Below are 22384 nucleotides of genomic sequence, written 5' to 3'. Positions count from 1 at the left end.
GTAAGACACCTTCAACTCACCCAGAAATCAGTTCAATTCGCACACGGGTTGAATTGGGAACTGGTGACACCCTTGCTGTGATTATCCCACAAATTTGCTGTTTTTGTTTCAATTTACATGTTGAGATTGCATTTATTTGCACTTCTCGCCCTCGATGTTGCTCACGGCGGGATTGCCCAATTCTGCTTCTTGAAGGGAAACCCGCTGCTGCGGCGCGGCCACCTCAACTCATTCGTAACAACTGAGGGACATATGCACAAATCGGTGAGAACAGATGCGTTGTTGAGGATCGAATTGCCAAAGAAATATTGCTACCCTGGGTGGTGGCTTCGGACAACGGGCGGCTCCAAAATCGTCATCGTTGCACCGGAGTCTTCAGAAATTTGGATGCTGGTCACCTCCGTTAAAAGAAAAGGCTGCGCTCTGACTGTATGCGATAACAGCAATTAACGAAGTTATTACTCTAATGGTATTGAGTGCAAAATCTTCGCAAAAGACCTTCACGTCTCCCCGCTGATATATTCAATTAATACACAACTTGCTTTCATGTGACACTTCACCACTGCGGAGATTTTCTTTACAATATGCACAAAGTCGGGGGAGAACGAAGGCTTGAAGATTTTTTTTACATTATGAAAAATACATATAATTTTTAACTTTGAAAATCCTAAACAATGCTAACATTAAAAATGCCGAATATGACACAATTAAATTGTAATATCAAGGAGCTTTAATCAAAATCCCCCCTACGATTTTTCTTGAAAAATACGCAATAATGAAGAGCGATTGATTGATTGAAATATTTAAACGGCTGAGCCAAGCAGGTTTCTGCGAGGGGCGTTGGACAAAGTAAGGACTCTCTCTCTCTCTCTCTCTCTGCCTTCCTTCAGGTTGAAGAATTCCACGTGTGTTACATTCTAAATGTAGTAGCACGTGACACTAATGGAACCTTTACCCTTTAAAATATGCGCCTAAATGATCCCAGGTAAGTAATTAATAGCCTTAGAGTCGGCTAAGGGAATACTGTAGTTTGAATTCCCTTCTACTTTAAACGTACTTATGGGATTTTTCGGCTGTTTCCATTCAGTTCAACTTTCTAACAATACTCTCAATGTTTTAAAAATATTACTGAAAATCGAAGGATTCATCGGTATGTCCATTACAGAGAATGAGGGGCAGGTATAATCTTCACCTGGAGACCAGAGCACTTCATAAGCTTCAACACTTCATGTTAATTTTTATTTTGTTCCTGAAACTCTCATGTAATCCAAAGGGCGCGCGGGTTGGCAAATATTACAAAAAGGTTAGGCGTCCCAAAATGCTACTTCAGAAGGCCAGGTTCGGATCACTGGCTGCCGACAAACCCCGCACGTGTTCTTACTTCACCTGGGCGAGACACCTTCCATCTGCCCGGAATTCCATGTCCACAGTGTAATATATATTTGCTGAGAACATAATGCTCATGAATGTAAATGTTTGTCCGTGTTGAAAATTCAAATCGGCATTCAGAAGCATCTTGACATGATAACCTGGAAGTGGACAGAGGCAAGTGCTAATTTGACTACCTTCTGCTCCTTCAACTGATTTGAATGCTGGAAGGATAATTCCACGCTAATATTTAGACTGCAATATTGATCGTAGTTCCTAGCCTGTCTGGAGTCATCCCAACCGAGCTCTTACTCTATACACATTTTACTAAATGGTACATAACCTGTTTGGTCATGAAATATTCAGCGTTTTTCTCACGGTAAAACATATTCCGGCAGTGAGATAAATGCATGCATTAATCCTCGATGCAAGTTAAAAAAAAAAGGTAAACGACAGAGAAGTGAAATTCTAAAAGTGAAGCTCCCGTGCGTTGAAGAGGGCGGTTGAAGCTCGTAGACTAATATTGCGGTTCTGTTTGCTCGAATTCAAGACTGGAGTTTCGTCGCTGTTTTTAAAAAAATGTAATTTGAACGGCTCAGTTACAGACGCACCCTCGCAGCCCGCTCTTCTCCTCAGTGAGAAACTCAGAAAACAATTCTGTGGATATTTTCCCGACCTGGTTCTCTCCTTCTACATAGATTAACGTGGCTGGCAACTGCTCACCAAGTCTGAGTAATAAATACATCTCGCAGACTGCTGTCAGTTACCTTTCATTATTTTTTTAAATGTTCCCGTAATCCCCGTGTGGGTCCGTCAAAGTTTAGTGCCCAGAAGCCGACTTTGCCTTCCACTGTTCGAACGAAACCTGTGCATCGAAACCAGTCCTGAAGAAATCCACAGACCAATCCAAACCAAACCAGTTTATTGTGGGGTGAGGACAGGGATGGGAGAGGCGAAAGACGAACGATAAACCGAGAACAACGCCCGTCGATTTTGTTTTTCATCGCGCCTATCAAATTCGTACAGACCGAAGAAGAATATTACTGGATTTTTGTAGGACACTCTGACAAGTTTTCCCAAACACTTTCTTTTTCCCTAAAACTTCGTTCACTGACATCACTCCCAAAGCCTTGTGATTGCTGATCACTCCCACTACATGAATATTCGACCGGATCAAATTAATTGAATGAAATTAATTGATTGAAATGTAATTATTTCTTAAAATGTTGTTTTAATATTAAATAATAATTGAGGTATACAAAAAAAAGAGTGACTTGTCGGAACAATCACCGTGGCGGACGGGAAGCTTCCCTTTACTGGGAGTTAACAACCAGGACTAAAGGCGAAGTGTCAATTTTCAAGCCAGTTAGTTATTTTCTATTTCTGGCGTGGGTACAATACTGAGCTCGGATCCTTTCAATCTCGGGCGCCACTTCAAAGGTTCCCAATGCTCATCTCAATCCACGATCATCAAATCGACCAAAGCACAGTGTCCAATCTAAAATGCGCTCCTGTCTAAGAAACGGAGCAAAATGCTTTTCAAATGTCACGGTGAAAAGTGTAGGCAAAGAGGAATTGCTTCATGTGTAATGTACTCACTTGCATAGTTTTGAGATTATTGCTTCTCTGCCACCATGTAACATTCGAATATGATCGCAGTCGTCCCGTTAGAAACAATTTTCTATCAATTATTTAAACGTACCACCCACTATTTTTATCTTAATCACTTGTGATCTATAGAGCCACCATTTTGCACATTAATTATGAAAAACCGCATTTAATTCGTCCTGCATCGAAAGCGTCTCGTCGCGCAGATGGAAATCGTAAGGAAATGTACTGTCTGTGGGCATCACACATCGCATGGCTGGGCTGAACATGTAGCTCTGTCCGAGGGGACGGCTGCCTGGCACGGTGGAATAATGCATACCGTAGTGATAATTCTTCACGTAGTCAGATGGATCTTCTTGCTTCAGGGAGAAAATCCCATTAAAGTTAATTGGAGGACTTAGGGGACCTTCGAATTGTGGGCTCGCACACTCGGGAGAAGCGTTTTGGTAGAAAGACTCGTACGCACCACAGTAGCTGTAAGGTTTCATGGGCTTGGAGGAACTATCCATTGAGCTCGGCCCCGATGGGCTCCCCAGATCTGGATTTTGATACGCGTAGAGGGTAGACGAAAATTGGGATCTCGCAATGTGAGCGCCATCTCCGCTCTGATCCAACAGTAAGTTTCTGGTATTCAGCTGCAGGCAACCAGCCACCAGGTTGGTGGTTGGTTGAGACAAGTCCTTGCACAAACTTTGCACGAAGGTAAGGAGATCAGGTCGCTTGCCGATGCGGAGGATCTCAGATAGGGCCCAAATGTAATTCTTAGCTAAGCGCAGAGTCTCTATCTTGGATAGTTTCTGTGTCTTGGAATAACACGGGACGACTTTGCGAAGGTTGTCCAGGGCGTTGTTGAGACCGTGCATCCGGTTTCTCTCTCTCGTGTTCGCCTCTGACCTCCTCACTTTGACTCGCTCAACCCTTGCTTTGGTCATCACCTTCTTCCTGGGCCCCCTTTTCTTCGGCGGTTCCTCGTCCTCTTCGCCCACATTGCCATTGTCATCCTTCTCGGACTCGACAGAAGGGGTGATGTTGCTGAGGTCAATGGAGCTCCGCTCGTGCTCCGTGCAGATTTCGGAGTCTTTATCCTCGGTTTCACTCACATCGTCGAAGTTTGATCCCGGCATCATGACAGGTTCGTCAATGGGTAATGTCAACATGTTGCCAGCTTTGGGAGTGGAGGTGGGGGATGAGGATTTGGGAGCAGGGAAGAGAAACAACGCAGTTATCGATAGTTTATTAGTACTCGAGAATAAATTATATCACCAGTCTTACTGAGAAAATTATGATTCGCACTAGCTTATTAAACTATAGACCAATATTCATAAATTTAAAAGGTTGGGTTTATTCATTAAAGCATGACTTGTTTGAAAATATTGGTGGAAGTCCGGCCAATACTAATTGGTAGGATTGTGAGGGCTGGACAGCTCTCACCTTCTGGGTTAATTCGCTCGGGCCTCGAATTTCTCAGGGCTCGCAAATCGGAATTGCGGGTTGCCTGGCCATCGCACACCGAGTCGGCGGGAAACATCGCCTCCCGAGCACCGGGGAGCGGCGACGGGCGCCCAGCTTCATGCTGACTCCCACACAGCCGGTATATTTAGAGAGCGGACGAACGTGTTATTTTTCTGCTCTCAGAGCTGCAGAGGAAGCCCATTTCGCCAGGTCGTCTGTTTCGTTCAAAGAATAGTCGGGATTTGGCCTGGAGCCGGAAAGTGAAACGATCGACCGAGAAAGGCTTTGGAAATTGGTCTTATTTTTCAAAATTAAATATCAAACAACGTGAGAAAGGGAATCATTTGGAAGTGTTTCACGTGCGATATCACCCAACCCCCGGCACTGGATATGCAGCGCAATAAATCATTTGACAGATGGGGAGCCCTGGTTCGCTCTCCTCGATGAAATATTGCAATTTGCACGTGTATTTTTTTTGTACAGTCGCCTCGAAGTTAAATCTGTTCCACTTCCAAGTTTCTCCATAGCAGGTCATCGTCTCGCATTTCAGAAGCGTTATTTAATTTTACTTCCAGAATTGAGTTAAAAAAAAACCCAGCATTGGAATTATTTTGAACCAAGACCATCTTGTAAATCCAAATCGGACTCAAATATAGGCAAGTTCAACGAAAGTCCTGTCAAATCTCTGGACGACAGGACGATTTAAAACACAAGGAAGTCATCAGTTAGAAGGGGGACAGGTAATTTTTCGAATTGTCTGCACAGTCAGTATATTAGCATTTAAATAGGCAATAAAATAGAGGGTTGCCTACTCGGGGAACGCAATTCAAGCGAGCCTGCATCTGGTTTCTTTTTAGTGGGTTCTTTCCGGGCTTACCTGAAATCAGTGCTTCGAAAGGATGCTCATTTTTCAGCTCCTGCTGGCTGGCTGTTCCGCCGAGGTCTGGCGGCAGTGGCAGGGTCTCTCCGCAGGATCGGTGTGCGACCGTTCTGAGAAGTGACAAGGATGCCAACTGCCAGCGCTGGTACCATGCCATCTGCCGCTGACGTCAGCGGGCAGCCACCGCTGATTGGCAGGTGCAGGCGCTGGCATCTTGCGCCCCGAGGGAGAGACAGGAGCTGGGGCAGCAGCCCATAGACATCGTCATCTCCATCGGGGCAGCCGAGCTGACAGCAGGGAGGCTTGAGATTTTTTTTTGAAAAAAGGAAAACCACGACGAGCGTCCCATGCCCACCTTGTCAACCCCTCTTTGCACAGGCCAGTGCTGATCGGAAATGCAGGCTGCGCTCTCTGGGACTGGTGGAAGAAATTCCTCTCTCTTTTTTTGATCGAAGACTGCAAAATAATAGCATCCGCTGGAAACTTTAGACGTCGATTCTGGTAAAGATAGTGCTGCTTCTTGCAGGACGATAGGCGCCATGGTGGCAAGAGTGTCCCAGCCATGGTAATTTTTTTTATTATTGTTGAGTATTTTACCTCTTATAGTGACTGGGCTGGCACCAGATTCCAACATTGACCCAACTCGCCTCAGCCGTGGCTGGACTGATCCATTTTGCAAGCAAGTCAGGCCAATGCCCCAATTAAAGTAATGGTCGACCAATGTAATAGTATTCCCAACTTAACCTGGGGATCAGTGGCATCAGGGCGATTTGAAGGTCGATAAGGCAGACGAATCGGAGGGTAGCTGACACGGCTGGTGTTTCCGCGTCGTGCTCCGGTAACCCGGTCGCGCTGACCCATCCGAGTGTCGGATCACCCAATATTTCTCACAGTCCAAGTCCACTCTCCTTCCCCCCCGGCCTTTGCCCTTGGGCCACCGATGTCTGCATTCTCCTCGCCACAGTTGGAGATTTGGAGACTCCTGAGATGTGGGTGATTTTATTGAAGTAGGCGCTTATTCATTCAATCACAACACTCCAGTCTTTCAAACCGTTTCCCAGAGATTTCCAAAAATCTCACCCCTGGATTTATATTGAACCTTAATAAAATGACTCGCCAAAAAAAAATGAAAATGGTTTTGCATTTAGTACTCCAATCTTTAAAAAAAAGGTCCCATTATTTTAAAACTGGCATCTCTTTGGGTTTAATATTTGCAGAAGAAGAGTTAAGGCCCACACCTGACTCGAAATAAAGCCATAAACTTTATGACGAGGAAGAAGGGACCCACCGGACGGCCGGGAAATGCAAGCATTCTTCTATCGTGGGGTGTTCACAGTTCAGCGCGGAGGGCAATTGTCATCAGATGGGGGCCACGGTACACCCATTTCTTGGTTTAAAATTGATCTTTTGCAGAAATCAAGTGTTGAAGTTGACCAGCCCAGCAATGATTCCATTCTCTGCATTTCTCATTTTAAAGAGCGGTAATTCATCGACGACGAGACGGTCCGGGTACTGGCCAATTCCGAGCATGTGTGAGGATTTTGCTGTTCGCTTTCCATCTTATGATTTAGCTAAGTACAGAAACGACAGACGTCTGGTATTTATCAACTACCGTCTTCCAATTATTTTCCCCGCTTTTACCCTGAAACTTCATTCAAGATTTAGCCGGAACAAATCACTGATGGCAAGTATGGAGCAAACCTTGTGTTCTTTTATTAGCCCCTCTTCCCTAGTTCGGCAGTGAGCCGCAACTCATTCAAAAGCCTGCTGCGCTGCCAGCTTGCAGTAGCCACTGGCAATACCCACTGAGACTGAGGCATTTTAGGCTGTGTAAATGCACTAGGGGGAGAAAAACTTACTCTGTGTGCTTTGACGGAATAAAACAAAAGAAAAATTAATTAATATTAACTTTTAATGTTATCTGACAATAGTAAAGAAAACATTGTTAACGGGCAAAAATAACTGAACATCAACGTCGCGTTTTCCAAACGTTGTGACAAGAGCCGAAATAGAGTGAGTCTCATCGGAGAAGCTGACATTTAAGAGTGCACTAAATGCACTGGAGTCGTGGTCCTTTGGGAGTTGGTTCCAGAATATTTTCTGTCCAACAGGGGATGCAAAAACATCTCACATGCACGAGATATTCTTTCCGGTATTCATTCCTGAACAATTTTGGGTGCACTTGATGGATTTTGGGCTGCTGATCACGAAAATCACCGTAAAACTTTCCTATTCCATACTATTGTTTTTAGATATAACCTATTTTTGTGATTTCCTGTCACATTTTAAGACTACCTGTATATTGCCCACAAAGCCAGCCGTTTTTGGTCAGTCCAAGGTTTCCTGGGCAAGTGAGATGCAAGTGTCTTAGGCCTGGGCGCACACACTGGGAAAACATTTAAAGATGTGGTCCAGTATTTTCTTGGCAACAATAGAGCACCAAACTACGTCCAGCTGATGACAACATGCTTCACTTCTTCCCTGCTGATCTTGGTGCAGTCAAGTGACAAACATGTTGGAAGGTTTCATCCGGGCACTGCCACCACGGAAACGCAGCGTCAGAGTAACTGGAATCCTTCATTGCTAGCCCGACTGACAGGAGAGGCATCAGATGCTGAGTACAAATGAAAATCAGCGGGAAAACAATGTTAGGTCAGTTGAACTAACGCGATGTGTCTTCATCATTATGCGATTAAACACGTTAAAGTCAATAAAAGTAGTCAATGTTTCTCCAACTTCCTGTGCGATACAGCAAATCTAAAACTATTTTTGTGTTAATCTTGACGCTGTCTATCATAATCCCCATTTATTTTCCATTAAGCAAAGTATTTGGAAAAAATAATGCTGTCCCGTGTTCTTACTGCAGTGGGATGTATTGGGCAGTTCGTTTTTAAGAAATCGAGATCAGATTGAATGAGATGGGAAGGTCCTGGGAAGCTCCGTCAACATAGAGAATGTTTCTAGGTCTCCCCTGTTTTCTGCATTGATTAATCTGACGGACTTGCGTTTGGTTTTATTATCAAACCATATTATTCACTCCATTCTTCCTTTCATCCAGGCTTTAAGAGAGATGGCCCCATGCTTACACTTGCGAGTCATGGCGAGGTGGAAGGATCACTTATTTTAGTGAAACTCGTACTGCTGGAGAGAAAAAAAAAGAATGGTCGGCGTTGAAGGAGACCCACTGGAGACGGCAGAGGCTGGAATCTGAAAATCTGCTGGAGGGACGCAGCGGGAGTGGGATGGGTGGGGAAATGCCGACCGTTCTTTTTTCTCCCACCGATGCTGCTCGGCTCGCAGATCGGTTGGGCGCCCAGATTCCAGCGTCTGCGGTGTCCCTTGCGCCCACTGCTCTCTGCAAGTAACGGTCTGCGACTCATTGCGGTCCAATTGAACTTTTCGCCTGGGACGACTCCGTGGAGTTGCCCTGTTCCCCCGAATATCAGGCGGATCACAGGGTGGGCGTGTGGCGAGCCCACGTTTTTGCATGGTGCTGGGAGGGTCCGGGTTGTCTCTGGACAATATGTGAGTGTGAGAGAGGAACGCCTGCTTAAACAGACGGGGGAAAAAAGTAGACGAAGCGCCATGTTCCAAACCAAAAGTGCAAATTACGATCACATCTCTCCATGCACCGGGAGGACAAGATTCAGGAATCCAGTGGCCGGGGACCCACAGGAGACCGCGCATGGAGCCCCTCTGCGGGTCGGGCCACACCTGGAACGCTCATGGGCAAAAATAAATAAGTAAGTAGCGCGGGAAAGGCCTGCTTGTGTTCATTTGTGGGATTGAATTTGGATTTCTGCCACCCCCTCCCCCCACCTTCCTTTTAAAGGTACTCCAAACTCATGCGGGCGGAGCAGACTTTTTGACATAGAATAAAACAAGGTGCGTCCCCAGTTGCGAGGAATGGCTTTTGGTTCAGTCACGTCCTCTTTGCATTCGTGGGAGATTTCAAGCGCGAATTGACTCTGGAGTCGGGCCAGCGAGTTCATTCTGCGATACCCTGAAAAGGGAAATACTTGTTTTTGGGCTCCGTGCGAAGTGTGCGACATTCTAGCCAATCTGTTTATTTCACAGGTGTTTGTTACAATACGTTGAAATTCCAATTTTTCACCCTTGTAAACAATGCACTTGGATCACCTGCACTCTCCTATCACTGCAAGTTACTTGGGTTGTGTTCAGAATTTTGTCTTCCATCCTGCTGCAGGCTAAGGATCTTCAGCCTTGGGTGAGCCTGGTGGTTCAGACATGTGCATTAACACTTTATAAAAATGATCATTAAGTATTTCCTGTCCTTTTCATGATTTGATCCTAAGTCAAATCTTTTGAAAGCAGTAGAGTTGATTCAATTTTGTCTTAAATTCTCTGCAGGAATAATTATTTATATCCCACAAATTTTAAATAATTAGTAACTAAAATCCTATACAATGACTTGGAGAAACTCAGTGGGTCAAATGGCCATTTGTGGTGAGGAAGGGAAGGAATTATCAGTTTTTCAGGTCCTGATTCAGGGTCTTGACCTGAAATTTTCTTCCCCCACAATTGCTGCCTGACTCCCCATATTTCTCCAGCACATCATTTTCATTTAGTTCAGATTCCAGCATCTACAGTCTCATAGTTTCAGTCAACCAAAGAGTTTGGGTTGCTTAATTTCAAGTTTAGTGTTTTGCCACTGAGGGGTGTAATCACAAGTATCTTTTTTTATAAATAAAATTCTCCAGCACCAAAAAATCAACATGCATTCTCTCCAACATATCAAAACAGCCATGGTGACCAGAACTGTTTACAATATTCCAGCTGTGGGCGAACTGGTATTTTATACAATTCCAGCATCCCTCATCACCCCTTTTATCCCATGTTTCTAATCATAAAGGCAAGTATGCCCTGGAAATTTTCTACAGATGTGTGGGGAAAGTGTGCTGTCCAGCTCCATCATAGCCAGGTATGGGGACACCAGAAACCCCAGCAAAAGATAGTGGACACAGCCCAGGACATGGCAGGCAAAACCCTGTCCACCATCAAGAAAATCTACAGGGAACACTGCCGTCGGCGAGCAGTAGCAATCATCAAGGATCCACACCACCCAGCACATGCTCTATTCTCGCAGCTACCATTAGAAAAGAGGTCTAGGTGCCACATGACTTGCACCAGCAGGTTCAGGAATGGCTGATACCCCTCCACCATCAGACTCCCCAACAACACACTCAATCAGAGACTCTTTCAAAAACTTTTTGCACTTTATTGTTTTTTAAAAATTCTCTCTGCATTGCACAGTCAGTTTGTTTACATTTGTTATCTGTTTACAGTTCTTTATTTGTTTACATGTATACCCTGTGTAGTTTTTTTTTCGCACTGGCAATTCTGCCTGGCCTACAGGAAAAATAATCTCAGTATTATATGTGATGCCACGTGTGTATTCTGACAATAAATCTGAACTGTGAAGTACGCTCTATATATCACATCAGGGGGTCTGTCTCGAGAATTAGAAAGGTACAATCACTATCTTGGGGTAATAATATGGTCTTAATAGCCAGTGAGAGAGACAGGAACAGATATCAAGGCAGATCATGGAAAGATGTCACATTGAATTTGGTGGAGGAACTGGTCAGGTCAAGCAGTGTTAACAGAAGTAGCAAAGTTCTTTATATGCTAAGACCCTTAAGCAGATAGTTTATTTTCAGCCAACAAAATAGTTTGGGTTGTTTAATTCCAAATTTAGTGTTTTCCCACTGAGGAGTGTGACACAAATCACAAGTATATTTAGTTATAAATAAAATTCCTTAGCTCTAATAAACTCCATGTCAGTCCTCTCTGCAGTCTTTCTAACACTATCAAAATCACTATGGTGACCAGAACCTTCTACAATACTCCAGCTGAGGACTAACTGGTACTTTATACAATCCACCATGCCTCACCACCCCTTTTATCCCATGTCTCATTATTTTGTTCCAGACTCGTGTGTCACCAGGTTGTTGTATTCATCATTTTAACTTCCCTAATATTGATTGGTTCTCCCTCGGTGGAGGGAGCTCAAGGGCAAAATTTGTGTGGTGCATCCAGGAGGGCTTGCTGACAAGATAATATGCCAACAGTCTAACCAGTGAAGGAGCTGTAGTAAACATTGTAGAGCCTGGCCAGATGATCAACATTTTGGAGGAGGAGCATTTTAGGAATTGTGATCATAATTCCATAAGTTTTAAGATAGTTAAGGGTAAGAATAATGGTCCTATGTGAAAGTGCTGAATTGGAAGGTTAACTAGGCAGGAACAGGGGAAAGTAGATTGGCAGTGCCTAGTTTGAGGGTGAATGACATCTGACATGTCTTTTAAGGCCAGTATGTCCAGGACCATTATGTTGCTGTGAGTTTGAAGGATAGCGATTTCAAAGTATAGAAAACATAGATGGCAAGATACATTATAAAATTAATTTAAAAAACTAAACATTTAAGAAGCTGATATCAGCCATGGGCCTTGATGAACTTTAATGGAATTAAGCAAGAATTAAAATATAAAGGAACTCAGGAGGTGAAAAGTGGCCTTCATAAATAGGATAAAGGAGAATTCCAAGTTATTTTATTATCCATGTAAGGAGTGAGAAGGGAGCGAGGGTAGATCCACTCAAGGGCAATGGAAGGAATTTATGCATGGAGTGCTAGGATGTGGGCAAGGTCCATAATGAGTGCTTTGCAGCAGTATTCTCCAAAGATATTCTAGGTTGATATGTTGATATTCTAGGTGACATTACAAAAGAGGACGTATTGGGGCTCAAGAAACATTAAGGTGGATAAATGGGCAGATCCTGGTGGAATCTATACAAGGATAAGAAGAGATGAAAGAGAGAAGATGGCTGGGGCCTTGACAGATACCTTTGTTGCTTCTTTAGCTACAGGCAAGGTTCCAGACTAGAGGATAACTAATTGATTCCCTGTTTAAGAAGGATAACAGGCATAATCTAGGAAATTATAGGATCATCAGATTTACATTAGCGGTAGGGAAATTATTGAAGAAGATTCCTGAGGATAGGATATACTTGTATTTAGAGAATCTTGTACTTAATAGGATTCATCAGCATAGGTTTGTGCAGGTTAAATCATGCCTTACAAACTTGATTGAGTCTCCCTGAGGAGGTGATGAGGATGATTAATGAGAAAATGGCAGTGGACGTTGTTCACATTGACCAGTAAAGCACTGACAAAGTCCCTCATGGCAGATAGATCCAAAAAATTAAGTCACATGGGATTCACAGTGACTTGAAAAGTTTGATTCAAAATTGATTCATCATAGACATCCTTGGTGGCAGAGTGTTTTCTTTCCCCAACTGGGGGTCTGTAATCAGTGGTGTTTTTCAAGGATTAGTGCTGGGACCACACACACACACACACACACACACACACACACACACACACACACACACACACACACACACACACACACACACACACACACACACACACACACACACACACACACACACACACACACACACACACACACACACACACATAGGAAGGATGTGGAAGCTTTAAAAAGGAATATTTTTCTCAGGAGCATTGGATGCTGAGTAAGTTGTCCCTGATATAAATTTATAAAATCATAAAAGGGCATTGATTGGGTTTATAGCCAGAATTTTCTTCCCTGGGTAAAAATGTCACAAACTGGAGGACCATTTAAGGAGAGAGGGGGATATTATGAAAGAGATGTGCAGGGAATTTAAAAAAGATATACACAAAGTGTGGTAGGTGCCTGGAACAGGCTGCCATTGGTAGTGGTGGAAGAGGTTTCTGGACAGACCGACATAAATGGAGGGATACAATTCTTGAACAAGCAGCGAAGTTATGGTTTAAATTGGGCATCATGTTCACTGCAGACATGTGGGGAGCTGAAGGGAAAATGATCATTGGTGAACTTGTCTTTCAAGAAGAGAGTTTCAAGAAGAGAGGAGTCATGAATTTTCCACTCAGTCAAAGAAATTCATGCATTTTAAAAGAAACACACGACATCATCCTCAAACATACTAATTATATCCTCTCCATTCTCAACTAAATCTTTAATAGGCATCTCAAACAACATTAATCCCTTACCACAGGTTTCTAATCTAAAACCAAACATACTTCCACTACCATTCTCAGTCTCCTCCCATTGAGTCAATGATGTAAACAATTGACCAGCTCCCCCTGTATTCCTTGCAATCTAACCTTCAACCCAACCTATCAAGCAGTGACTTTAAGTCTTGCTTAATTCAAGTCAGACAACAACTGGAGCCTTGCCTTCATTAATCCACCAATTTGCCTATTCAAAAAGCCCCATCAAATTCATGAGATGATTTCCCATACACAAAGCCACGTTGACTATCCCCTAATCAAGTCTTGCCTTTCCAGATGTGGAGATCTCCCATCTCTCAGAGTACTCTCCACTAAATTTTACACCACAGATGTCAGGTTCACCAAAATTATTACTTGCTGCAGCCAAACAGGTACTTCATAAAGGAAAAGAGACTACAATAGTTGACATAAATTGAATTAAAAAAAGTCAATATGCACAAAATTCAATGGATAATGAATAGTCACAGTTATCCTAGTGCAAGAGAAAAAGCAACTTAGCAAGAGTACAGACGGCCTTTTTGTGGTGTCAGAGCAGTCCATGATTAGTGTTACAAGGGGAGATTCAAGAGCCTGATAGCTGCTGGAAAGTCTTCAGGCTTCTGTACATCTGCCCGAAGGTAGCAGTAAGATGTGGTAGTGACTTGGATAATGGAAGTCTTTAGAATGCTGATTGTCTGCTTGAGGCAGACAATCATATAGATGTCTTCAGTGGTCGCGGGGTTCAAGTCTGTGGTCTATTTACAACACTTTGGCTGAGATATTACTTCCTACATTTTGGATCTGACTCTGTACACTTTGATAATTCCTTTCCCCTCTTGGAGGTTTAGGTTGGGTGCTGCATTTACTGCCTTGTCCTGGATTAATAGTGACTGGTGACAACACCCAGAATGGTGTGAGAAACAGACCAAAGATGCTGGAATCCTGTGCAGCTAAAGAATTGCTGGAGGAACTCAGTGGCTAAGATGGCAACTATTGCAAAAATAAATGGTTTGTCAATGTCTCGGGTCTGGACCCGAGGAGAAAAGGGGAAAAACAGGGGAAAAACTTTTGAGGAGGGGGTCAAGAAATGATGAAGTATAGGATAGAAGGTGTGAGAGGTGGAGAAACAGACCACTTGTAATCCTGTTTCCATTCCATTTCATAGAATACATAGAACATACTGCACTGTACAGGCCCTTTGGCCTACAATGTTGTGCCTACCTTAGCCTCCCACATAACCCTCCATTTTAAATTCCTCCATATGCTTGTCTAGTGGTCTCTTGAATTTCACCAATGCAGCTGCTCCCACCACTGCCGGATTAATGCAACGGGAGGCCCCTGGGCCAGGAGACCCTGGGAGGCCCACACTTAATAGCATCTGATCATGAGAAACAAAACTTCATTGTCTTCTTTATCTACTCAATGAAAATAGAACATTGGAGAAATTTTAGCAATTTGATAAGAAGATTGTTTGTAAATTTATAACCTTTTGTAAGTTTACAAAAGTATGGAATTAATGAGGTTCGCACAGAACATTCATAGCTATGTTTCAACAAGACGCTATATACAATGTCAGAATAGTTCTTTCGAACTGTTTTGGATGCAAGCTTCATGGCTTCCGCTGCATCTTAAAGAAGGTATGGCTTCATTAGAGGATAAGAATATTTCTATACAAGAATCTAAACTCTTAAGAAAACAACTTGAAGAGTCTCATCACAATGACCTTAAAGGAGCTGCCACACGATCAGAAGAGGAACTGGCAGCAATGTTGCCCACTCCAGCAGCCGTGGCCAAGATCGCAAAGCCTGGAATGGAGCTTACCGAGTTGTGTGATGGATACGATGAAGCCCAAGATCAATTGCTATTGGCAAAACAGGAAAAGAGAGAGTGAATAAATATTTGGATGAAGTTGTGAAAGAAGTGGAGATGAAAGTTTTGCTTCTGAAGCGCCAGCGTGAAGAATATGAACGTGGGCAAAAGTCTGTGGCAAATCACTCAACTAATAAAAAGAGGGAATTCACCATTTACAAAAATGCACTGATGAGGCGAATAAGCATGCTTCATTACTCAACAGGGAGAATCAGAGATATAAAATGCAAGTGTCAGATCTTTCACAGTAGAATAGGGTGTTTTTGATGGAATTAGAAGATGCGAGAGGAAATCATATTTTATGTGAAGATGAAGTTAGTTCTGCTGACATAAGCAGTTTCTCTGAAGTGGTTTCTCAGCATGTCATAATGTTGACGAACTACACCAGCAAAATCAACAGCTACTGGTGACTGTTCATGAACTTGCTGATAAACAAGAACCTCTTTGTGGATTTCTGAACTTCAGTGCAATCTTGCGGCTGGCCTGAATGAACTTGAACAACTTGGTGAAGCCAGAGGTCATCTGATAGAACTGCTGGAAAGAGACTGGCCCTGGAATGTAGATACTTTTGTTATTTAGACATAGTACTCTGTTGGTGCTTTTGTCTTTTTTTCTAGAGGGGAAAAGATGTGTTGTTATGTGTGTAAATAAGAACTACATTTCCCAGCATGCAATATGCACAGTTGGGTGACAATAGGAGTGACATATGACAGGGGCTGTCGGTTGGAAGTTGGTTGGAAGTCGCTGTAAGTAACTTGAAGCAGCTCAGGAAAAATAAAAATTAAGTGTTAAAACCACATAATGCCATTCTTCTTGAAAGAACAAGCATAACAGGAACCATTTCAACTCCCCAATCATTCCAATTACAATATTCTGGGTCTTGGCCTCATCCATTATTACGGAACGTCTGAATGTAAATCTAAGAAATCACACATCAACTTCCTCCTTATCAGCATTAAACCTAATGGCATGAACATTGATTTTTCCAATTTTAGGTAATACCCATCCCATCTAGTTCCACTTACATTCTTGAGTTACTATCTCTCTCTCCCCCTCTTCACCTCTAACAAAGACCCAATCACCTCTGGGCCCCTCCCCCACATTCTTTCCTCCTTTATACATGTTATAGAACCATAGAAAATGACAGCACAGAAAACAGGCCATTTGGCCTTTCTAGTCTGTGTCAAAACATCATTCTGCTAGTTAGGCAGCACGATGGGTGTAGCGGTTAGCGCAACACCTTTACAGCACCAGTAATCGGGACCGGGGTTCAAATCCCGTGCTGTCTGTAAGGAGTCTTTATGTTCTCCCCATGTGTGTGTGTGATTTTTATTTCCCTCAGGAGGCTCTGGTTTCCTTCTACCATTCAAAACGTACTGGGGTGTAGGTTAATTGGGTGTAATTGGGTGTAACTTGGTGACATGAACTCGTGGGCTAAAATGGCCTGTTACTACATTTAGTCCAACTGACCTGCACCCATTCCATAACCTTCCAGACCTCTCCCATGTATCTGTCTAATTTATTCTTAAAACTTAAGAGTGAGCCTACATTTACCACGTCAGATGGCAGCTCGTTCCAAACTCTCACCACTCTCAGAGTGAAGAAGTTCCCCCTAATGTTCACCCTAAATCTTTCCCCTTTCAACCTAAAGCCATGTCCTCTCGTATTTATCTCTCCTAATCTAAGTGGAAAGAGCCTACACACATTTACTCTGTCTACACCTCTCATAATGTTGTAAACTATCAAATCTCCCCTCATTCTTCTACGCTCCAAGGAGTAAAGTCGTAACCTGTTTAATCTTTCCCTGTAACTCAACTCCTGAAGACCCGGCAACATCCTAGTAAATCTTCTTTGCACTCTTTCAATCTTACTGATAGCCTTCCTGTAGTTTGGTGTCCAGAACGACGCACAATTCTCCAAATTTGGCCTTGTACAACCTCACCATAACATTCCAACTCTTGTACTTAATACTTTGATTTATGAAGGCCAAGATGCCAAAAGCTTTCTTCACAACCCTGTCTACCTATGACACCACTTTCAGAAAATTATTTATCTGCATTCCCAGATCTCTTTGTCCTCTGCACTCCTAGTGCCCTACCATTTACTGTGCATGCCCCACCTTGGGTTGTCCTTCCAAAATGCAACACCTTACACTTGTCTGCATTTTCTGGCCCATTCTTCCAGTTGGTCCAGATCCCTCTACAAGTTTCGAAAACTTTCCTCGCTGTCCACAATACCTCCAATCTTTGTGTCATCAGCAAACTTTTCTCTTTCGTCTTGATAAAGGGTCCAGACCTCAAACATTGACCGATCATTTTTATCCATGGATATTGGCTGACCTGCTGAGTTCCTCCAGGAGTTCCCCTAACAGCCTACTGCTCAGACCTGTTGCACTACAGGAACTAAGTTAGCAATGGAAAGGGAAGCACAAACGTAGGAAATCATTGTGACCCAGGGGTGCTGCGTCCACAACCCATCTTGTATTCTCCCGTGGCTTTTGGCATAAAAGAAACCAGTTTTAAGCCAAATCAGTCAGTCTACATCAGTGGTCCTCAACCTTTTCCTTTCCACTCACACACCACTGTAAGTCTTCCCTGTGCCATCGGTGCTCTGTGATTAGTCAGGGATTGCTTAAGGTGGGATGTGAGTGGGAAGGGAAGGTTGAGAATCACTGCTCTAGACCCAATTGTTACTGAAGTATTTTGCTTGAGAAAAATGGTCATTGGCCCATTTCCTTTGGAGTTCTGAAACCGTGCACATAACGAGTCAATGAGGGACGATTAAAACAGCGGCTTTCAAACATTTTCTTCCCACCTTAAGCAATCCTTTACTAATCACAGACCACTGATGGCATAAGGATTACTTAAAGTGGTATGTGAGTGGAAAGAAAAAGGTTGAGAATCTCTGATCCACATGATAAGAGCTCTGAAAATACTCGAGTTTATTCCAAAATATTATAGCCTGTGTGCTGCTGAATTATGGTCTAGAACTAGCCATACCTCTACAGCGGTTGAAGATTGTCAGGACCATTCTGTTCACAAATAGCAAGATCATGACTCTATAACCAATTATTTGAAAAGCAATGAAAACTTATTTACAGTGTGACCAAGCAACATTTACTCATCAATGGCCATGCTGATGATCCATTTAGATATTGTCCAGCTCATCACCAAACTTCATTACAGTCTTGATTCAAGAATGGGCAAAAAGCTGGGTTCTGGACATGAAGCGAGAATGCCTTTTCTTCAATGCAGGATTTCGTCCTTGTGATAAGAAGGAACCCCAGGAAAAGTCAATGAATTGAGAGTGGACATAAATGAAGATGGTTATTGTTGATGTGGGCCCATCATCTCAGCACTGGGAAATCCCTGCGAAATTTTCTATCAGGGTAATCTCCCAGACCCAGCCTCCATTAACTGCCTCATCAATAACCTTCCTTCAATCCTAAGGTCAGATTTGGGGGATAAATGCTTTGATTGCATTATACTTAAATTTAAAAATCATGGAATCATTAGTGTGATTTGTCGCGGAGAGAAATTGGAGCCAAAAGCGATCCAATCTCTGTCTGTGGCCCTGAAATTTATTCTTCACATGTTCACCCATGTACGGTAAAACCCCTGTTATCCGGAATTCAAGCAACTGGAAACCTCAAGCATCTGGCCAAATAAAAATTGAGGAAAATAAATAAAAAAAATAAATAAAAGTTTAATTTTGTTAAAGTAGATGTTCTCTGAAGTAACACGTAAACCTTTGATGATGAAGGGAGCAAAACCTTAGCCAGTGGAATTCTTTGGTCGGGCTTTCCTCATAGCAGCTGTTTGAATAAAATTTGAATGAAGTTGTGTTTGAGTAAAATGGCATTCGCTGTTGAAGTGACTCTCTTTGAGTGCCACCTTCTCCCTGCTTAGCAAGAGTCTTTATAAGTATATGATTCAGTATATTAGTAAGGCTTTGTATGAAAATTTGGGGAATTATATAGAATGTTTGTGTTCCGGTGGCTCCGTAAAAGGGGAGGAACCTGCAGATACAGCAAAGGTTTACAAAGAATGTCACTGACATTAAAGTAAAATTCTTTAAGGTTTATATATTCATGCAAGTGAAGTTTATTCAGTGTAGTTGCAGTTTTGTAATTTTTCTCTTTTAAACTGTTTATTCATAATGCTGGTGTATTAGTTAGGCATTGTAGGAGTGAGTCTCAAGCAACCAGAAAACTCGCTTATCCAATATCTACCAATCCCCATAGATGCCATTTACCAGGTGTTTTACTTTACTTTTTAAATGTAAAGAGGGTGTCAGGTTCCATCTACCATTCATCCAGAGACCAATGCAAATGGAGTCCAATTCGTTTCCTGTTTCCATGCTCAAAATTATCTGCAAAGCCAGAAGAAATAACGTTTGAACTGCTATCAGGCTACTCGCAAGTGACCAAGCTGATGGTTCATTTCGATGCTGTCAGATCACATCCTTACAGTCTTGAATCAAGCATGGATAAAATGGCTAGATAAGAATCAGGTTTATTGTCATGGACTTGTGCCATGAAATTTTGTTGTTTTATGGCAGCAGGATTGAGCATTACATGGTAGAAGGAAAGATGCTGTTTTTGTACCACTGGGTGCATGTCTTCAGGCTTCTGTACCTCCTTCCTGATGGTAGCAGTGAGAAAAGGGTAGGGCCTAGATGATCCTTGATGACAGAGGCTGCTTTCTTGAGACACCACCTCTTGTGGAATGCCCATGATGGATTGAAGACTGATACCCATGTTGGCGTTGGCTGAGTTCACATATCTCTGTTGTCTTTTCCTGTCCTGTGCATTGGCACTCCCATACCAGACAGGGATATGGGTAAATTCCTGCATGTCAGCATCTCCACATTGATGAAATAACAAAGAAGGCTCTTCAGCGGTTAGACTTTGTGAGGTTTCTGAGGAGGTCCAATATGTCGCCGAAGACTCTTGTCAACTTCTACAGGTGTACCATAGAGAAATGGTTGCATCACTGCCTGATATGGAGGCATCAACTCTCAGGACGAGAATAAACTCCAGAGGGTCATTAACTCAGCCTACGACAACACAGGCACCAGACTTCGCTCCATCGAGGACATCTACATGAGGCGGTGTCTTAAAAAAGGAGCCTCTATCCTCAAAGACCCTCACCACCCAGGCCATGCCCTCTTCACTCTGTTACCATCAGAAAAAAGGTACAGGAACCTAAAGACGAGCGCACAGCGGCACAAGGACAGCTTCTTCCCTGCGGCCTTTCCGAATAATCAATGAACCAGACACTGCTGTACTTTTTGTGCACTATTATTTTTATTTTTTAAAGTAATGTTGTAAGATGGTTATAATATGAATGTTTACACTATCATGCTCCCACAAAACACTGAATTTCATGACTTGATCATGACAATAAATTCTGATTCTTATTCTGATGCATCCAGTCAGAATGCTCTCCATAGTACACCCATGCAGAAATTTACAAGCGTATTTGGTGATGTGCCAAATCTCCTCAAACTCCAAATGAACGCTGGTGAGCCTTCTTCATGATTGCATCAATGTGGAGGCCCCAGGATAGATCTTTAGAGATGGTGACACCCAGGAGTTTGAAGTTCTCTACCCTCTCCACTGCTGACCTCTCGATGAGGACTGGTTGGTGAATTCCTGATTTCCTCTTCCTGAAGTCCACTATCAGTTCCTTAGCTTTGCTTTGCTATCGTTGATTGACACCACTCAACCTGCTGATCTATCTCACTCCTGTATGCTCATTGCCATCTGTGATTCTGCTGATGACCGGTTGTGTCATGGGAAAATTTGTAAGATGGCATTTGAATTGCACATGGCCACTCAGTCATGGGTGTAGAAAAAGTTATGTGGTGGGCTAAGCGCATATTCTTGAGGTGTGCCCAGAGATGACGTGAAAATAATTATAAACCCCACTACTTGTCCAGTAGATCGCATGTAGAAAATGTTGTGTGGGTGTCCGATCATTTCCCTGCTTGCCTCTGGAATGAGGAGATCCAACTAACCCCTCCCCCCACACCCACCACACCTGCCTCTAGTATGATGCATGTGATGCATCAAGAGGGTCTGGGCTTTCCTCCTTCCACCTCCAGGCCAAGGACCCCGACACCACATGGGTGTCCGACCATTCCTCCATTCACCTCCTGGCTGGGGCAACGATGCCACAGATCATCTCCACCAAACTCGCAGACCAGAGGTTCATTGTCAAGGATTTCAAAAGCAAGTGGTACCTAGGTTTAAGGTGAACGGAAGGAGCTTTAAATAGGCGGGTTTACACAAGTCTGTGGATGATCTGTGAAAAAAGGGGTTAAACCATGTAACTCAGCCGATGTAGTGATGGCAGTAAAACACAAAGATGCTGGAGGAACTCCACAGTCTCACAGTGTCCACGGGAGGTAACGATATACAGCTGAACCTTCCGGCCTGAGGACCCTATTCAAGGTGTGTGAAACCCGCTGAGAGAGTAGTTGATGTAACTACTGTTTTAGAGGCATTTAACAGATACTTAAATAGGCAATGTGGGCAAACGGTGTCGTGGACTGGGTGGGCTGACGAGCTCGTTTCTCTGCTGCACGGCCTCTGACTTTGCCTGACCACACAAAATATACCACAGGAGAAGACAAGTACTTGGGACCTCCACAGCTGAAAGATGCCCTACAAATTTCACCATTGCCATTCTGCTGAATGAACTACTTCATAACGTGGAGCAACACAGCTAATGGCATGGTGTGGGTCTTTTACCACCCACAAAACAACAGGTGAGCAAACTGGCTCTTCAATGGCACCAACACCAATTCAGGATAAGCATCAAATGCCATTAAACCCCAAATTGGACATTTCCCATCGTGATGTTCATTCACTCTGATTGCCAATCTCAACTACCACAATAAGCCAATTATTACAACCCTGCCAAGCAAATCCATCCACCAGATGACCAAGAGGAAACAAGAAGAAAGATGACTAACATACAAGAGGAAGGTCGTCAACATTGCAATAAACATGCACAAACACTACCAGAACTCTTCACAGGGCAGCAAGTGCATGTTCAAGAGCCTGAGACAAAACCTGGAGTCCAACAAAGATTGTTAGAAAAGCTGAGACACCAAGGTCA

General features: G+C 43.2%; 1 protein-coding gene across 1 annotated transcript; it reads right to left on the bottom strand.

Annotated features, from left to right (window-relative positions):
* Nucleotides 1-2520: 2520 nt before the first annotated feature.
* On the bottom strand, nucleotides 2521-5392 carry neurod6a (neuronal differentiation 6a). Its single transcript, XM_069915388.1, has 2 exons — nucleotides 5306-5392; nucleotides 2521-4141 (listed from the first exon to the last, which is right to left on the bottom strand). The coding sequence occupies exon 2, from the start codon at nucleotides 4131-4133 to the stop codon at nucleotides 3126-3128; it is 1008 nt and encodes a 335-aa protein (XP_069771489.1). The 5' UTR covers nucleotides 4134-4141; nucleotides 5306-5392; the 3' UTR covers nucleotides 2521-3125.
* Nucleotides 5393-22384: the final 16992 nt, after the last annotated feature.

The sequence above is a fragment of the Narcine bancroftii genome, chromosome 2 (genome assembly GCF_036971445.1).
Source record: "Narcine bancroftii isolate sNarBan1 chromosome 2, sNarBan1.hap1, whole genome shotgun sequence".
NCBI lineage: Eukaryota > Metazoa > Chordata > Chondrichthyes > Torpediniformes > Narcinidae > Narcine > Narcine bancroftii.
The sequence above is the reverse complement of the archived record's forward strand: the minus strand, read 5'-3'. Positions and strand labels throughout refer to the sequence as shown.

Coding starts and splice junctions, on each gene's coding strand:
- neurod6a (XM_069915388.1), bottom strand. CDS start 4,133: ATGTTGACATTACCCATTGACGAACCTGTCATGATGCCGGGATCAAAC.